The sequence below is a fragment of the Carassius gibelio genome, chromosome B3, assembly GCF_023724105.1.
Source record: "Carassius gibelio isolate Cgi1373 ecotype wild population from Czech Republic chromosome B3, carGib1.2-hapl.c, whole genome shotgun sequence".
Taxonomy (NCBI): domain Eukaryota; kingdom Metazoa; phylum Chordata; class Actinopteri; order Cypriniformes; family Cyprinidae; genus Carassius; species Carassius gibelio.
In genome coordinates, this window is record NC_068398.1 from 12337044 (window position 1) to 12357460 (window position 20417).

At 35.9% G+C, this 20417-nt stretch overlaps 1 protein-coding gene across 1 annotated transcript in view; it reads left to right on the forward strand.

Annotated features, from left to right (window-relative positions):
• Nucleotides 1-12649, forward strand: part of LOC127951832 (protein shisa-9B) — a 32667-nt gene extending 20018 nt beyond the window's left edge. The window contains exons 3-4 of the mRNA XM_052549877.1: nt 4038-4190; nt 6967-12649. Coding sequence (XP_052405837.1) covers nt 4038-4190; nt 6967-7364 — 551 coding nt within the window. The 3' untranslated portion in view covers nt 7365-12649. The remainder of the gene's footprint in view (nt 1-4037; nt 4191-6966) is intronic.
• The last annotated feature ends 7768 nt before the right edge of the window (nt 12650-20417 follow it).

A 20417-nucleotide genomic window follows, 5' to 3' on the forward strand; every position in this document is an offset into this window, starting at 1 on the left:
ACTGAAGAAGATCATGTGATGCTTGTCATGTTTTCAGTTTTCTCTATATGAGATCATGAATGCAACTTCATCTCCAGATCTGCTTAATCAGAATTTCACCATTTCTTTTCATTTCATTTCATTCATAAAATCGTCAGATAAAATCATCAGATACACACAGCATTTCAAAAGGTCTTCACTGAAAGAAATACAGCATGTTACTGTTATGTTGTACTATACAATTGTATATTTAAATCTTCCTATCAAATTTCATTACATTTTAAAAGTTTGATTCAGTTGTTACATTTTTTTAAAGAATCATTTGTATTAGACACATGATAATCTTTTATTAAATTATCATTTTCATGTTCTGTAGTTTCTCTGTTGATCAATTAATTAATTGTATTCTCCTATTCCTTGTTTCCCCTGCATAAAACAGCCCTTGTTTTTCTTTGTACTTTAACTCTTGGTTGTTGTCTCTAGTATAAGGATGGAAGTCTCAGTTATGATCTGGGTTTGCATTCTATTTTTGTTCTGTTTTCTTGTGTGTTTTTGGATTTTCTTTATTCAAAGTTTGTTTCTTCTTCTTTTTTTTCTGAATTTGGATCCAGTTCCCATTTGTCACAGATGTACTAAAACGCAGAATTCTATAAAACTATAACACATAGTTCACGGGACCCCAAATTAAAAGGCATTTGTGAATTTAACAAAAACTTTTTTTCAAAGTGACATGTTGTATTCAAGCTATACATTTTTGTCAGTTCTTCAGTTTTGTTTACATTCATTTTTAAGGCCCAACAAACATGCAGAATGCATTTCCTTCCATATTAAATGAATAGTATAAGAAATGTTGATATCAAATGATGCAGAGAAAAATAACACTATATCTAGGCTTATCGCCCTGCCCTAGGCCAAATATAAAGCATGCTTCTCAGGGTTAATGGTAATAACGTGAATCAATTGTAAATCAGTGTTGTGTTTTGTATAATGCCACAAGTGTCTCTTTGCATCAATACTAATAACCAGGAGGTAGTATCATACTCCGTTTGACTAATGACCATGTCAAAAAGAAAATTTGTCACTGTCAGTGGATATGAAAAACCATTACCTGCCACCATGCCTACAGCTGCACTATCAGACCCAATGGATGCCACAATCGAGTTAGAAACTCAGGACAGAGTCCACAGAAACAGCATTTCAGAAGTTAGGTGTGAAGATAAGGTTACGATAGGTTGAGCGCCGCATTTGAAAGATTGATTCTGGAGACATTCAATAATCATTCAGGAACCCCGGGACAGGCATTTCATTTTCTGCGACGAGACATTTTACCCTGCCATTATTACAGTTCCACTGCATAATGACTTATTTTCACCCCCTCTTTTGATTATAGAACTGGAATTAATCTTACTGCCTAAGAGATTATGGATCACAGCATAATTAATTTCCTCACATTTAATTAGATATTCTGCACACCTGGTTTATATGCATATTAACTGATGCATTTATGGGATCTTCATGTTTGGGAGCCTGGAGTCTGAACTGTCAAATTGTCTAATCTAATCGTCTGAAATTATTTCCTTTATGCTTACAGTCATTTCCTTTATGAGCAAAGTTTCCTAATGATGTAGATGATTGATTATGATTTAAAAAAATATTTGATATACACCGTTTCTAATTATCACTATGATGTGGAAGTTTGTTTCTGCCATGGTATAAAAAAAGAATAATAAATAAATAAACAAACAAATAAATTGTAACATTTTATCTAACAATGTCGTTTTGTTTTTTTTAATTTGAGTTTATATTTTACAATTTTGACTTTCCCCCACACAATTCTGAGAACAATTCTCAGAAAATCACAATTGTGAGATAAAAATTCACAATTAACTTTATTTTTTTTATTATTTCATGGCAGAAACAAAAAAAATCATTATGAGATATAAACTCAGAATTCTGCAAAATCCTAAGAATTAATTAGGGTGGATAGTAGTGAAGAAGGCTTAATTAACTAATTTAATTTAGATTTCACAATAAATTTATTCTGGTTGTCTACATATGGTCAGCGGTGGTATGTAACAACAATGTTTCCCAATCTTAGTCTTGGACCGCCATACTGCAATTAAATGTGTCTTTTATGTAGCACATCTGAATCAAATTAGACACAGAGTCACACAGAGTCACATCCCATTCCAGAGGCTCAAACAGGGGAGCATTATAGCAATACCAAAGTCATATTAAATAAAATGTACACCTTGAATAGAATTTAAGTTGCTTTGGATGAAAACTTGGAAAACCCGTCATGGCATGAGTGCAGATGGCTTTCAAAGGGGATGGGAGATGAGACTCTAAATGATTTATAGCACGTTATGCCCAGAAAATGCCCATTACTCTTTAAGAGAATAGAGACAACCCGATAAGACCATGCAACCGTGCGCGCCGACCGTTTTCCCGTCGTTAAACTAGCAAAAGTGGATTTGGACACGCCCTGAGTGCGCCTGCGCCATGCGCTTTATACTATGCTTTAGATAGTTAAAAAAGGCCCTTAAACTTTTGAGCGGTAGTATTTGTAAATGTGAATGTAAATGACTGCTTCTCTGTCGACTTTCCTCTAAAACCAAAAAATTTAAGAAAACAATGGATGCCAAGTGTCAACTGTACCATAGTCTAAGAAACAACTGAAATAGAACAAAAACAAATGTTTGTGTTTGGTGTATCTGGCTTTAGCCCACTGGTGTCTGAAGTGTGAGCGAAGAGCCTTTCAGTCCTATGATACCGACGGAAGAATCTTGTAGCAAACAGCCATCCAGCAGGAAGAAATAGAAGAGGTTTCCAAGACAACAACAGGTCAAGGAGAGTTCAACAACTAAAACACATCTGAAGAACAGAAAAGGATCAGGCAGCACTATTGCACCACGAAACACGCTTTCCATCGTAACTCATTTTGTGGGTTAATTAACAGTGGAAGAAGTAGTCGGCTGGTGTTTGTTACAGCTAGTATGCTGGTTTATTGTTTCCCAGTTGCTCTCTGGTGCTCTCGTGCGATTCATCAGAGCGGTTAGAAAAAATACCCACAACATCTGGTTGGCCCCTCATGCCAGCCGGCAGAAGGCCAGTCAATTTGCCATGCTCCTGTGCCCCCCTTCAGCTGGCCAGATGTCGACTAATGCAATCTCTAAAATAGCATTTATGATTTACACCATCTGCGGCCCTCGATGTTAAAGTCTTTGCCGTAATCAAGTGTGAAAACTTGTGGAGAAAACAATTAATTTTCCATTGTGACCATCGCTTGCCAGTGCTTTTGGCATGAACATGTTTTGACATTAGCAGTTCAAACGGATTCGATTAGCAGCACAGGAGAGCCTGGCTGGAGCTCCAGAAATCCATGACTAATGATCTGCTTCCCGGGGGGATAGAGTGAATCACCAAAGAGAAAACTCACAAGTTGTGTTGATGGGTCGATGAAACAGGCCTCAAGCAGTTTAAGATATTGTTAAATGTTAATTAGCTAACTCTGATGGGAGGTAGCCCAACTGGTATGTGCTTAAACAAAAGAGAACGCACTGAGAAAGACTTGTAGAACAACAGATTCTGATACAATGCTCAGCCTTCCTGAATAAAGCTCGCCCACAAAAGATAAGTAGTACCCTTAAGCGTAATAGTCATTCAGATGCATCTGCCCCCTTAAGTGGATTTTTAACGCAAATTCTGAAAAAAAAAATGGCATCTTTGATAATGAAGCTGTATGGTTATTGTAGGTAAAAGAAAAGAAATCACCCACTCAGATGGTTGTTCTAAGTTTGTCTGTACAATTGAGTTTCTCCAAACCTGAAAACTTGCAATTATGCTTAATTTATAAAATGCATTTAATAGACATCCAGAAATTATATACGTGCAGTTTAATTAGGTCTGGATTTGCCCTTCAAATATATGAGTAAATAAATATGTCAGTGACTACATGACATCACTAGAAGCATCACTTTTATTTTTGAATGAAAGCATTCATGGAAAAACTTTACATCTCATGTGTGTTTGGATCTATTTCTGTCTCTTTGCTTTAGAGGGTGCCCAAATAAACAGTGTGGGACCTGGCTCCTCTATGATGCAGGCCATGACACAATATCCTGCCCTTGGACAAGTACCTGTAGCCCAGCCCTACGAAGCATCTCAACCTGGAAAGGAGCTCAACAAGTACGCTTCGCTCAAGGCTGTGGGTAAGACGGCCATGCTTGAATGTGCTTGTATGTGGATTTTATTTATATATGTTAATCTTGCTCATTGAGAAAATAATATTTGAAACTCTGGAGTGTGATTAATTTTTGCTAGAGTTCCTAATCATGTGGTCTTGACCTGAGATGGTTTTGTTGGACTGGCAGGCCATGTTCTGGATCTTAGATGGTCTCATGTTGGTCTGGTCTTGACTTACATGTTTAGGGGCATTTGAATAGTTACAACATGTTTTCCTAATGCATGGTCACATTGCAAACACTGAGCATAATTAATTTATAAGAAATTATATATTCAGATTTTGATATCAGGAGAGCTGCGAACCACAGCAAGCACAGAATCAGACATTATATATTACAGTAAATTAGGGTTATGAATTGTAATGTTGGTAAACCAAAAATGTTAATTAGCTTTTATGATTGCATTAACTCACAGCATCCCTGCAGTTCCTTAACAAATCCCAGTTTGGAGAAATCCTGATGTTTAATGCACCTGATATTACTGTTAACAAAGGATAAAATATATTTTATTTTTCTCTTTTTTAATATTATTTTTTTATCAACATGGCACAAATATTACTATCCAAATCTATATGATAAACAAGTTAGACCAAAAGTAAGTTTTTTAAAGTTTTTTAAAGCAGTAAACACAGCACTGCAAGTTAGCAAGTAAATAAATGAATAAATATGTCTAAATATGATTCTAAAAGGATTATTTATTTTATTTGAATTAATACATTTTACAGTGGTAACATTGGGTAGCAGCATAGTCACTTGTTAGGTTTCACATCAATTAGTCTGGCATCTGAGTGAAGCCTATCTAAAGACTTCAGTGAGATGACAGCTAGCAAACAGCAGACAAACAACCGCCCGAAACAGCGACGTGTGATGACAGTCATTCAGCCGCGGATGAAACTGCTCAGTTGTTAATCCACTGAAGTGCTGTCTGTGCAGACTGAGCACTGGGAAAACCAAAAAAAGGACAGTTTGTAAGAGAAAGGGTCGTGGAGCTGAAGCGTCTGAGTTCCTTCCTCTGATGTGCATTAATCTCAACGTATTGATGTCAGGGAAAGAGATCAGCTCTTCTCTCGTCCGGCTGCCTTATTTTGCAGTTGGCCTCCTGGTATGAGGTTTTTGATCTGTGGTTAGCTGCGACTCATTGGGGTGTCAAGGCTATTAGAAAGGTCAACTGAAGGATATTTAATTAAAAGTCTAAAATGTCATGCTCAAATGAGGAGGACTTCAAGCAGAGTGTAGTCAGTCCCAATTAAAGCAAGCCAGGCTAAGTTGGAAGGTGATAATCCGTTAGCAACATTGCATGGATGTTATGTTGTACCACAAAAAAAGAAATGACTAGTGACGCTGTCTGAAAACACATTAGAATCGTTTATACTCGGTTGTCTGGTCCTAGCAAGTCGTGTTACACGCTGTCAGAGATCGACTAGCACTGGTTGAAAACGTTTGTGGCAAAAAATATTTACGACTCCTTTGCAAGGAAGCTGTTAGGTGCTGTTTGAATGTCAATGTTGATGCGGCTGGATTTGTTGCCTGTAAACACATTTTGTCAAAAATAACATTTGCAGTAATAACAGTTGCAAAGTGACTGTGAGATGTTTTTTTAAGTGCATGATAACTGGGGCTCCAAAATAGTGGTTTTAGCAGACACATAAAATCCCAAACTATCTTTTGTTAGAGCGAAAAGCTGCATTTTTCCATTTGATGGTTGAAGCAATCCAGACTTATTTGCATTCAAAAACACATTTTCTTGAAACAAATAGAAACCTTAGGCAAAAAGAAGCATTAGCATGTTGACAGCGCAAAACAGCCGAACTACTTACATTCACAATGACAACCTAAAATTCATCTTAGAAATACTTGAGGCACTCTTTAGCATATATATAGATTTTTTATTAATAAATATATTGTTTTTGTTCAAATAAAGAAAACAAATAAACAAATGCATACAATTATTATTTTAAAATATTATTTACTCACCTTCGTGTAATTATAAAAGTATCAAACTCATGCGCTAAGTTTTCTGCTGCTGCTCAAAGGCTGCATTTATTTGATCAAGATACAGTACATTTGTGAAATATTTTCTATTTTTATATATTTTAAAATGAAATTTATTCCTGTAGTGTGAAAACTGAATTTATATCGGTGTCACATGATTCTTCAGAAATCATTCTAATTTGCTGCAATGTTAAAATTTTGTGCTGATTAATATTTTGGATGAAACCCTGATATATCAATTTCAGGAATATTTGATGAAGAGAAAGTTCAGAAGAACAGCATTATAGAAGTATTTTACAGCATTATACATTTCTTGACATTCCCTGTCCCTTTTGATCAATAATAATATTGCTTAAAATAACTGATTTATTAAAACAATTCTTACAGACCTCAAACTTTTGAAAGTAATTGTATTTTGTGAGTGTGAAGATCTTTTAAAAATGAGAAAAATAACTAGTCTAGAACGACACGGTGGTCGAGAAATAATAGCAATATGAACTGTTTCTCTACAGAAAAATCCAGTTTTTTTATTTGTCTGTAGGAGGAAATGGTTGTGTCAAGTATTTTCAGAAAAAAACTCATTGGGAAAAACAAGTGATAAACCCTTGATCTATCAAATGTGTAATTATCCGGCACTTATAAAAAAAAAAAAAAAATGCAAATCAGCAATCAGGTTTTTTTTTTTTTTCGTCGTATTAATGAAGTGTTATTGAATTTTCCTGGCTTATGCTCTTCTATCTCTCTTTTCCAGCTGAAAAAGCGAACGAAAACTTCTACACTAACAGACGGCACCTAGCCGACCTGGCAGCGAAAGGCACTCTTCCCATGCACTCGGTGAGTCTGGAGCAGGAGCCCACCAACCCTTACAGCCCCGAGCTGCCCTGCCAAAAGCAGAACGGACACAAGTCCAAAAGCACCAAGGTCCACATCTCCCACCCGCTAGCTTTTGGCTCGAACACCATCGCCAACCCTGGCATGCTGAAGGGCTGGGAGACCACAGAAACGCTGGGCCGCCGGCACACGTACGCCCCCAAGAAGCACAGTGCCACCGTGGAGCAAGTGAACGAGCTGACATCCGCCCACAGCCAGCACTTCCTGCCGCCACATCCGTACTTTGTCACCAACAGCAAGACTGAGGTGACCGTGTGAACAGGGCCGCGACGCCAGTATATCGAGCCCAGGCCTGATTGGATGCGTGGATTGGAGAACAAGGATAATTAAGGAAGCCTGATGGAGGAAGAAGTGTGGATTAGGATCCTGTCCTGCTGGAAGGATTGTCCGAGCGGTCTGGCTCGAGATCTGCATGGCTGTATGTGTGCTGTTGCTTTGGCGACAGGCGTGCACTGGGAACATTTGAACGGGAAAACGTGGAACTCTTTCTTTGTCCATTCCGGCAAAAAACGAATAATCTGACCTGTAGTGATGAGTTTGTCTCAAGGCCATCCGTGAAAAAGTGATGAGGACCCATTCAAACCCTAAACAATCAGTGCAATCTAAAGTACTAGTTTAGATGATGTTTCGCAACAACCTGAAAGCTTGGGAGAACGTCGCTTAAGAAACACTATCCTGTTTTTCTCAGAATCTTGTATATAACAGAATGGACGAAAAAAGTCAAAGGCTTCCTTGGATCATTAAAGACCATCGATCTGGAAGATAAAAAAAAATGATGTGAGGACAATCGCGTCTCACGTTCTTCTCATCTCAACCCTCGAGACTTTCCAGAGCGTGTGCACCAAAAACCTCCTGTAGCAACCTATAACATCTATATCCTGACAAACACTGGGCTTGTGCCTTTCCAACAGAAGAACTCATTAAATGAGAGCTCTTGTGCTTTTCAGCGAGCACATGGTGTTTCTTCAATAACAAAGATGCATAAAATATAAACAAATCTATTGTTTACGGCTGTCATACTTCAGTAGAAAATGTTGATTGTCAGTGTTCTTAAAATACACATTTCCCTTCTGTTTCGACAGGTTTTCTCTGATGTGTTCACATATTGTATGGCCCTATCTTTTAGTACAACTGTAGACTGTAGACAAAGGAAGTACTGTAGGGTTAATGATAGACATTCATTACTTTTTATTGTTAGGGATGATAAAAAAAATGAATGGTTAATTCTGATACAGATCAAGATTGTTACAACACTGCCATTGTTGCATTCCCAGTATTTTGGTATTGAAAACTGATTCAGAAGTTTCTTTTGTCTTTAGCATCATAATGCAAACCATTTCAATTAGCATAAGGGCAAAAGGCTGCATTCAATTTCAAAACCTGAGCGTTTTGTCATCCACATCCAAATTATCCCAAGTATCTGGCTGTGAATAATATGGGTCACATAAACTGTAATTGCTGTGAAACAAGTGGCTTTATCTCAGTACACTTAAAACGTTTTTGACCTAAATCATTTACTCACTTAAAGTGAGATTTTAGGCAAATTAGCAGGCTAAACTCATAGTGAAAATAAAAATACATTTACAAATCTACTAGTACAGCTTTCTGCAGTGTCACACATTCTTATTTCATATGTAGGATACTCGTTCTCAGTATTTACAATATGTAGTAGATGTAAGGGGTGAGCGCACTAGATTTTGTGTTTGTATTCTGCTGTTTTTATTTAAGTTTGGTGAACTCTGGTTTGCAAATCTGTATAGTGCTGTTTGACCATTAGATGATCTAAATATCACAGGCTGACCTGCTGCTAGTGGCACAGAAATGGCACACTTCACCTTTAAGGTAAAGGAATAGTTCAACCCAAAATAAAAATCTGTTATCCATTATATCACTTGCTCATCAATGGATCCTCTTGCAGTTAATGGGTGCCATCAGAATCGGAGTCCAAACAGCTGATAAAAACATCACAATGATCCACATGTAATCCACACCGCTTTAGTCTATCAATTAACATCTTGTGAAATGAAAAGCAACAAATATATGCTCTTATCAAGGACCGTTTTTAAGCGTTAATAAGATTTTGATATGAGAGGACAACAGAGAATGGATATTTTTCACTGAAAGAATCATTATTATGGAATACGTACTGTATTTTAGCCAGAATCGCCGGTTTACAGTTGGAACTGTTTAATGGTGGATTTGTTCCTGCTTTTCATGTAATAAAACACCTGGAATCTTGCAGCTTACTTGTGGATTATTGTGATGTTTTTATCAGCTGTTTGGACTCTCATTCTGACGGCACCCATTCACTGCAGAGGATTCATTAGTGATCAAGTGATTTAATGCTAAATTTCTCCAAATCTGTTCTGATGAAGACACAATCTAATTTACTCAACTCAAACACATCTTAAATTTATGGACATTAGTTTCTACCCTAAAACACAACACAATGTAATGTGTTATTCAAAATTTATTTTACTGCACATTTAAATATTTTAAAGCACAACAAGAATTAATTATCCTCACCCCCTAGTGAAGCCATTTGTACAAATACTGAATCCGTGAGTCGGCTACACAAATCTCAATTGTAAGTTAAATAATACAATTTAAATTGACAATTTAAGACATTGCAAATTCCACAAAGTCTTGGCAAATTCAGATATTATTATTATTATTATTTCGCAAACTGAAGCCCTAGAGTGTTCCATCATATAATTTTGCTCATATTGACTGAAGGCTTAAAATAATTCTTAAAATCTTAAGGCTCTTAAACATTTTAAGATCTGCAGATAAGAGAGTTGGAATCAAGTCATGTTGTACGTAAATTTGGGGTTGATTATTTATGATGAGAAATAAAAATCTCTGTGGAGATTTAACAACATAGCAATATCATTACTGTGTCAAATCTGAGACTCTTCTGTTATAAGAATGCACTCTAAAGAGAAAAACACTTCTGCAAAACAATACAAGCCCTGCCTCCAGTTTAACTGCTTGTCTTTTTCCTACCATTGAATACTGTCTTTGTGCGTCACTACCAAACAGCCTGCGACAAACCAGTACTTAAGACTGACATAATGGCCGCTGGTCTGTCAGTCACGGAGTCCACTCAACATCTATTAAACCTGAGTGTCTCACTGCAGGTCACCTCATGACTCAGAGTGCACTACAGGATCACTCACCGGGGGGCACGCTTCTTGGAATAAATCACATAGTGAATACCTTTTCCTCCGAAATCTCTGAACACTGCAGAAATGGATTAGCACAGATAATGTCAAGATTCGTCATGTAGCTAAAAAGACCTGCACAGCTGGATCCCAGGGCTTCAGTCTGCATAATTTAACATGTGAAATCGCCAGTGTGATATAGAAATCAGGCATCTGGGAAATAATCTGGTTAACAATTGGGAGAGAATTCACTAAGAATTAATTGCGCACTCTGAATTGTTTATTAGCATTGTTTTTGCACCGAAGGTAAACACAATACCGCAGACTCATATGATGAATTACTGCTCTGGGATTAATGTAAAATGTACACAGTTTTAAATTTGGTAGGCAAAATTGCAGGATTTTGTGAAAATGAAGCAGTCTACTGTACGGTTATTCTTAAGATACAAGTCACACTGTACAGTATTTCATTCACACTAGCGTTCACTTTCATTCCTACGTATGTAAATATGAGTGCATAGCAAAAAAAATACAAATAAAAACATTGAATATGTTTTGTCTTGCATATTAGATTTTGATTTGGAGAAAAATGTTTTACCTATAAATTTGCTTGACAATCTTTTTTTTTTTCAATGTTCAGTCAATAGAAGATGTAGCTTTCACATGATCAAACTTACTGTGAATACGTCTTAAAAGTACGTAGAACACAGGCTAATATATATATAAATTAAGAAAATATTAATTTAAAGCTATTTAAACTAAGTGCAAATAGATGTGTTCACATTTACTGTTGTTGGGTCAAATACTGTGGTTGAAATCAAGTAATTTTTATAGGAATTTGTGAATTTTATGTAAAGGAGAAAGATTTCCCCAGTGCAAATTTTGAATTGAGTTTAGGTTGAATTAAACAAAAAGCTGACATTATTTACAATAGACAATGGACCTTTTTGCCTGCAAAATTTTGCAGAAATTTCGCTAAAGTGAACATACCTTACCTCTTTGCAATGTCTATTTGAACTTTATGTAAAATAAAAGATGATTTACACTTGGTGCAAACAGTATGTATAACTAATGTAACCTAATACACAAACAGCACCATACCAATGTAATATAGTACCTGATTAAACTGGATTAAGGTTGGTTAGAGAACAAAGCTTCTTATGCAAAAATACCTCACAAAAATGTGGTGCAACTGCTTAGTGAATTCATCTCTCAGTGTGTTGAAATGTATGAAACCCCATGTTAGGTTGAGTCTACACAGGGGGTAGTCTTATTATTTGATTGCTATTTCCACCTGTCATTGTGCCTTGCTGATAATTAACAGATATTAGGTTTAATTTTTATGTTTTTATTCACTCATTTGTTTGCATTTCTCAGTTTTTTTTAGACTGTTGGGGTTGGCCATGTATGAATGCATAGAAGGAACACATAAAGGCTTCTAACTTTTGACATCGGCACAAGGTCTTATTAGTTAGACACATGATGAACTAGTACATAACCGATGCCGTCTTGAACAGTCAGCTGTACATTACATCACAAAAGGGCTGAATATTAGCAGAACAACTTTAATGCTGTGATCACGAAGGTTAAATGTTGGTCGAATGCATTCTGACTCTCAGTGAAAGCGCATTGACATGTATAGGCAGATGTTACAAAAGCTGTGCTAAAATGATATTGCCCTTTATTTCATGTCTTTAAAAAAAACCATAACCCTACTGCAACTGATATTGATGTAAGTTTGTGTATTTGCGTCTATAACTGGTTCATTTGAAACACTCAAATGCAATTTTATAGAATTTCGTTTTGAAAAGTAATACCTCAAATGCTTTTGACAAGTAGAAACCCACTGTTGAATGAACTGAATTGTTTATTCTGGATATAGCTATGCCAATGGTAAAATCTTTGATGATATGATGTTGTCATATTCTTCACATAAAGCCAGAATAGTTACACAATAACTTGATATTTGTAAGTAGTAGCTTAGTAGTTGCTGATGAGACCAAGTTGTCCAGTTCAGTGGTCTATATTGTAAATCACATAGACAAAGCATGGAGGATTACAATGATACCCGCCAAACTAATACTATTGAGCCGCACAAGCGAAATCTGAGTGTCTTTTATTGAAGGGTTATTTTGTGATCCAGGTTTATTTAAAAAATGTGTCAATATTGTATTCAGTTAGTCTTAATACTGTGTGTACTTCAGCGTGCTCTTTAATGACGATGCAAACCGAGGCATCTGGGAAATCACATCACAGTTAATACAGGTACTAAGGTCAATTTTTTAAACAATGTATTCTATGTAACATTTCTATGTGGAAGTTGAAAGTTGTACCGTTCACATCACAAAACTTATTTACAATAAATGTCTCTTCTCTATACATACTGTGGATTTCTTTTTCTTTTTTTTTAGTTTAACATGTAGGATGTCAAATGATTTTAGGCAGATTTTTTTCCCTGGGAAGATGAGCCATAACGTTCTGATATAGACTATTAGACACGAAATGTGTTGTTTCACAGACTATATATTTAAATATGGGAATATTATATCTTATTCTGGCAAAGGGGAATATATTTAGATGGTTAGAAAGGCTTTGTTAGCTCTGTTATTGATAGAAAATATATATTATTTTCTTTTTGGAAGGCTCATAAAAGTGTGAAATGGACCTTGTGTGTGGCTTTGGGTGCCACAGAGAGCAGGACATTCACTATTGCACTGGCCTGATCGAAATGAATGAGATTGCTAACAAATTGCTTTTTCCAGCTATGATAGACATAGCTGATTCTGGCCAGCATCACCCACTTAGACCCAAAAATGAAGATTCTATCACCCTCATGCCATTTCAAGCTGAATGCCTTTGGAACACAACAGAAGATATTTTGAAGAGTAGAACTGGTTGCTTCTTTCCATGCTTTTAGAGGAAATAAGACAATAAAGACAATTAATACTCAGTAATACTATCAATTTAACAGCACTGACAGTCTTGGATGAGAGCAAAATTTGAACAATAATGACAATAAAACTGCAACAAATCAAAAATGTTATTGAACTGAACTTAATCTGCACTGAACTGATTTGAGATGAATAATGACACTATTGCCTTCTGCAGCACAGATTTATAGGGACATTCAATTTGCTCATTAAATTACTTTTATAGCTGAAATAAAAATAAAAAAATTCAGCAATTGATGAGTGATTAAAGGGTCAACAAAAAAATGAAAATGAAGGTTGAACCACTGATGTCACATGGACTATTTTAATTATGTACTTACCACCTTTTTGTGTCTTGAACGTGTCAGTTGCATTGCTGTCTAGAAAGTCAGAAAGCTCTTGGATTTCATTAAAAAACATCTTAATTTGTATTCTGAAGATGAACGAAGGTCTGAAGAATAGTTTGGAATGACATGAGGGTGAGTAATTAATTACAGAATTTTCATTTCTGGGTGTACTATCCTTATTCCCTGTTAAGATGCTTTAAAACAATTATTTATTGTATAAGGCACACACCTCTCTCTCTATATATAAATGTGACTTGAATTGATAGATGTTTTCAAGCTTCCATACAATAAGTAAAGTCGGTAACACTTCGGAATAAGGTTCCATTAGTTTATGTTAATGTTTTAATTAACATGAACAAACAATGAACAATACATGTATTACTGTATTTATGAATCTTTGTTAATGTTAGTTAATGAAAATACAGTTATTCATTGTTAGTTCATGCTAATTCACAGTGCATTAGCTAATGTTAACAAGCACAACATTTAATTTGAATAATGCATTAGAAAATGTTGAAATTAACATTAACTAAGATGAATAAATAGTGTAGAAGGATTCTTCTTGATCAGTGGGCGAGTAAACAATTGCAGAATTTCAATTCTAAATGTGAACTGTTGCTTTAAGAAAGGACAATTAAAGTGTTCCTCGACAAGTATATCTGGTCAGGATGTGGACATCTAAATTTTGGAGGTATTCAAAAAGCACTACAGGATTGCAGCGGCTAACTGTGATCAAAGTTTACAAAAGCACAGTTTCAATCATCCGATCTCCCTGATGAGAGTTAAATCAGCTCTTCTTCAATAATAACCATTAACACAACTGTCAGCTACTTTAATGTAGGAGTATTTGCCCATTTCCCAAAGAAGCAAAAAAAAATATTTAATGTCTAATGTGCTCCTGGCCATTTTTTAAAGAAAGCCCTCAATGACCTTTAATAGGAAATTGTTTTTGTCTCCTTTAACATCTTCCATCGCCATTAAATCAGTCAACAGGTAAAAAAAAGTAACGGCTTTGGTCTGTTGGTCGTATTGTGTGGGCCGTGTGAGGGAGGTTTTATTACAGATGCATGCACTTTTTTTCTCTTCTTCTGAACAGCTGACAACAAAGCCCCTCTTACCCCGTTGAAAAACTTGGAAGAGCAAGGACAATTTTTTATATAACTTCAGTTGGATTATTCTGAAAAAGGAAAGTCAAACACACCTAGGATGCTTCGAGGGTGAGTAGAAAATGGACCAAGTTTTATTCTCGGGTGATCTAAACCTTTAATGTATCGCAAACTTCCTTAATTTCAGAAAACACATGCTCAGAATACAACTGGGATTAATGTTTGATGTAAAAAGTTAAATTTGAACAAAAGCTATCAGATTTCAGTCGAAGTGTTTCATTGTGTGCTTAACTGAATTAAACGTACAGTATGGGATTTTTGGCCACCAGGGGTCACTCAATCAAAATAATAACATAAGACGTACTTTGATGACGTCGGGAAAGAGCATGGGAGTTGTTGTTCATTGGAACACGCGCTCTGTCGCTCCCCATATTCCTCACTTATTCTTACTTAGTATTTTGACAATCACGTCTTTTCGAACGGAGAGATATATGAATTATGAGACCCCTATCAAATCAATATTCCATCTAGCTAGTAGTAATATATGTTAAAAAACACGGTCGCCTTTCGTTAATAATTATAATTACGTTTATACTATGATATCGAACAAGATAGTGAACTGCATTTGAAGCTACTTTATCCAGCTAGTTAAAGAACAAATGTAGATTTACATTATACTATACATGAGAGCTAGTCCGTCTGCGTTTTACACAAGACATCATCGTTTCAAAAAATATATGGATAGATACAGTTAGCTGAATGGATGCATACCTGTTTATCAGAATGCAAGCGAGTTCGGCATCTCTCTGTAGTTTCAGCTTGTCACCAAACTCTATCTTGGAAATGCAACTTCAATATTTCCCCGTCTCTTGTTGTTTCTCTTGTCCCAAAACCTTCTCGGGTCATTTATTTCACCCATGCGTTTGCGCTTCACAGAACGTGCAGGCAAAGCATTATCATGATCCATAACTTATTAATTGAGGTATAAAAACGTATTTAAACAATATAAATATTAAATATAATAGTCTCGATCAAGGCTAGCTACTACTTTTTCTTCTTCGTCTCGTCTTTGCTTCTGTTCACCTTTGTATTTGGCGGTTCCGCAGGAAGTTAGATAAACTAGAGGGGTCAAAGTTTATATGACGCTATAGACGGGCGACGAAACGGAAATAAAGAAACGTGCCATGTCTTCTAATTAAACTATAATTTTCTTCGGATTTGAAAGTTCGTGGAAACTGTCTGTATAATGTAAGTAAACAACTAAAAAATATATATAACATATAGTGATTTCTGCTATTTTTAAAGCAGAAAAATAACATATTGCGCCTTTAAATGTGCATTTGTAGTGTAGGTAAAATATGAAATTATGTGTGTTATTCTTTTTTACATTTAGAGTTAATATGTTTCAAATTAACTTAATTCATCATTACAAATGTATAATTACAAATATATTTGTATGATACACAATGTATATTTTAATTTATAAATGCTTTCAATATGTTGAGCAGTAGGCTTTAACACCATTTTAAAGACAATAGAAGAAGTTATAAAATTAAATATAAAGATGTTCAAGTCCTAGTGGGGAAACACTATAAATACTCTAAGTTAAGCTTATTGCATTCAATATTAATTCAAACTATAATACTTTTTCATTAAATTGCAGTTGTGCAATTTAAGGCTTGAAAATATTAAAACCAGGTTTTAAACTGATTCTGGTTTGTTCTATATAATTTCCATAATACTTCTTTAAAAAGTGTGCTGAAGTGCACTAGAGTCTAGATGCATAAGAAATGGATATGAATCTGAATAATTTAATTCATTAATTATTAGGCAACGTTTCCTGGAGGCTGAGCCAAGCAATCATTTCTTACTGGAAGGAGAGAGCAATGTCTTTTTTTTCTTTTCTTTACTTTGTAACAAAAGCAAGAAAGACCGAGAGAGAAGCAATGCAGGGATTAAAGTATTGACATGCCGAGTGCAGACAGACTCCCGCCGCTAACACAAACCTTACAGAAACCGTCCCTTTCTGAGGATGGGGTCAATAAAGGCTTATCTCCCGCCCAGAACTTGGAGGCAAAAAAGAAAAAAAAAGAAAAAACCTTTCAGGAAGGAATTAGCAGCCACCACTAAATTCGCTGCCAACAAATGACATGAGAAATGAAGTGTCTGCACATAAGTATTCTAATTTTTAATGCATAAAAAAGGTTTTGTCCTAAAGCAATGCTATTTTTGCTTCATACGCTGGAGTATTAACCTAGAAACCAAGGTAAAATTGTGTATCGACTGGCTGTTGTAATTTTTTAAGTTCCTTTTGACAGTGACAAGGACATAACAGCGACCTGTTTCTCCCATGACACACGCTGTTTCAGGTGTAAAAATGTCTCTCACCTGCCTAAAGCATGGCCTCATTATTATGGCTGATTAAACCCTTCAGTAATTAAGGCCAGGGTAGCGCTATTTAGAAATTATGCAAATTTTTCAGCCCTCTAGCAGACAGGGTCTCCCTGTGCAGCAGCGATTTCTATATGGCTGTAGAATTAGGAAGCGTAATAGGGCACATCTGAATGCCTCTGCTTGAACGTCTGACTTTTGGAAGACAAAAATATCCCCGTGCTTTGATAGTCTGTCAAAACGGGCCACTGGAAATTTCATTCACAGTTGATTCCTTCAGAAAAACGAAGCAGAACAAATCGGGTTTTTCAGAATCCCCAGTCCAAAGGTGGACGAGAAGGAGGGGGTCTTACATTTTCAAGCTCCGCCAGCAGAAGGTTTAATTGATCTCGTGGTCCTCAGGTACACCATGCCACAGCTGCATTTTCATGTCAGGGAAGAAAGCGCCTTCTGTTGTTTGGCATCTGTCTCAGCTGTCTAGTGCATTTATAGGAGAAGAAAGAGGCATGGGCTACTGAACCTGGATGAAAGGCGAATGGAGACGCAACTGTGATAAAAATCAAAATGACAAATGTGTCTGTTTGTGGCTTAAAAAAAACTTTTGTTGCTTGCATTTGCAATGTGTTTGCACTTGTGTGATATAAAGCAGTATAGTAGGCCTACTAAGCAGTGTGTGTGTGTATGCATGTGTATATATATATATATATATATATATATATATATATATATATATATATATATATTTATTTATTTATTAATTTATGGCTTAATTTACATTTTTGGCTGAATTAACACTTTAAAAGATGACTCCTATCCTTTGCACTGTGAATTCCAGCTTCTTGCTTCTGGATGAGGTTTTATATTATTACAGTGCAGAACAAAGTTGTATAAAACAGCTTTGATCCGGCAGTCGAAAAAGTCATAGCAATATTGCAACTGATGATGGGAATTTGGAGCACTTTTATCATATTTAGTATGCCGTCCACTGTCTGTGTTGTTTATAAAAAGCATGTCAAGAGACTCTGTAAACTGCAAATCAAATCTATGTAACATTCCCAGGAATAACAAACTAGAAATATTGATTACCGTAGGAGATTAACTTTTGAGTGGCTGATTATGGTTGGTTGGTGTTATGCTTGAACCCTTTCCCATTGAATTCATCAGTCTCAGCAATAAAATAATAAACCAAATCTGATCCAGATATCTCAGCCACTTTGACATACAGAAAAAGAAAATGGCCTAAATGACAATGGAAACAGACAGACAGAAATGTACTCTTCTTTTGTGTCAGTAAAAATGGGTCATAAACTATTTTAGACAGAGTAAGGCCAATACTTCTGAATACAGCAAAGTTGAGGGTGCTTTTAAATGGGGCAGTGCCACCAATTTGAACACTTTCCTTTTCCTACAAGTGGGAAAGAGGCATTTATTGTCTCCTACAGTTAACCTACTTTTGCTTGTTTGCAATCAACTTGTGCAAGAGATCTTCCCCTAATGCTGAATCCTGCAGTGCTCTCTCACAGGGAAGGGGAAATGCACATTCAATTAGTTGCTTTTGATCCGTAACTTTGTGCTAGAATGAATAATACTGAAACATACAAGTTCATTTTAATAACAGGCTTTGTAATTGCTTGTTATTGTCTGTTTGTGAATTACAGCCTTGACAAGCAGAATTTATTCAAACAGAACAAACCCTAAAATTAGAAACCCATGCTGTTTGATGGTACGATCATATGTTTCTGATCATGGGAGGTGTTACAGAAACAGTTCGACTGACTTAAATAGGACATTTTTCCTTTGAGGCATTTGAGTTATCTTTGTGTTTTTATTATTATTTTTTTCTACTTTGTACTACTACCCTTAATGGTTATGTGATTTCAACTACATCCAAACTTATCAAATAAAACAGCAAACACCAAAACTTCTGGACTAATAATGCATGTTGTGATTTAGGACAGGCCAGATTTGCTCTCGGTCTTTCTGTGCAGTTCTCATTATTCTTTCGCAGCAGGTTATTCCCAAAGACATGAGAACATCTGCTCTCTGGGCCTCGGACGATGAAAGTGGATGTTCTGGTGTCAGACTTTCAACATGAGGGTGCAATAATGCAAAATGATTTTTATCTCTCCGGATACTCTGTTTTCACATAAAAGGGGAATGTGTTTAAAATATAAGATGCCAGAATCTGTGTTACAAATCAAAGAGGTTGTTCATTCATCGCTGAGGAAATTCTGTTGTATTTTGTTTATATTACCTTACAGAAGTAGTTCACCAATGATAGCAAATTTGTTATTGTTAAATCTGGCATGGTAATATAATAACACTTCCATTCATTTTATTTTTTATATATATATATATATATATATATATATATATATATATATATATATAGTTATTTTACAACTATTATATATATATACTGTAGTAGCTGCATAGTAAAAGTCATAAAAGTTGCCATTTGTTCCCCATTTAATCTCAATGTTGTCAAGTAGTCATCATATTACAGAAATCTCGTTTGTAATTTTTCTCCCTATGAGTTCAACTCTTGAAAAGGTAGGTTTTATTGCTCATGTTGAACAGGAGAAGTTTGATTTATTTTTAAATCATTTGTTTCAAATTCTATCCATTTATTCTGATGGGCTTTAAATGACTAGACACCCCGTGAGTAAATGCTGACTATTTCCTGTCTTCTCTCTGTGCTGTAATAGCACATCTGTCATCATGTTATCATAACTCTCACACTGTTCAAACACCCTCCAGTCACCTTCAACAGAACATCTGAAAAGTTTTGAGTTTTCTCACCATTTAACCCTTGTTTAAACACATCAACTCTAAACCATGAACAGAATTGTGGTCAGATAGTGTCCAGTTGTGGAGTGTCAGCTTAATGGTGATGGTGGACCGCACCGGACGCCCTGTGGACGGAGCACAGGTCCAGCTAGCAGATGGGTGGGTGGAAGCACAAGCTGCTAATCCTGTATTATATGAATTATGAATGCATTTGGAGTCCCCTGGTCATGTTTTGCTAGGTTAACATATACTCTGGTGACTTTCTGACAAGGCCTTTTCTCACTCCTCCTGCGGCACTTTCAAGATTTCCTTAAATGTTTCACACATACATGCTATTTATAAAGTGTATCATGAAAAAAATCAATTGTGGCAATAGTCCACTTTAAGTTGGCATGACTGACTTTACACTGAAGGAATTTGCCACTTTATGACCAAAAGACTAACAATGAAAATATATACTGTGTCCTGAGGCTTGGCTGACATGGGTGAACGAATCATTACATATACACATTATCATTAACATCAGATAATTGACTTCAGTTTTCCTGTGAGACTGCCGGGAAGTGAACAGGAACTACATCTA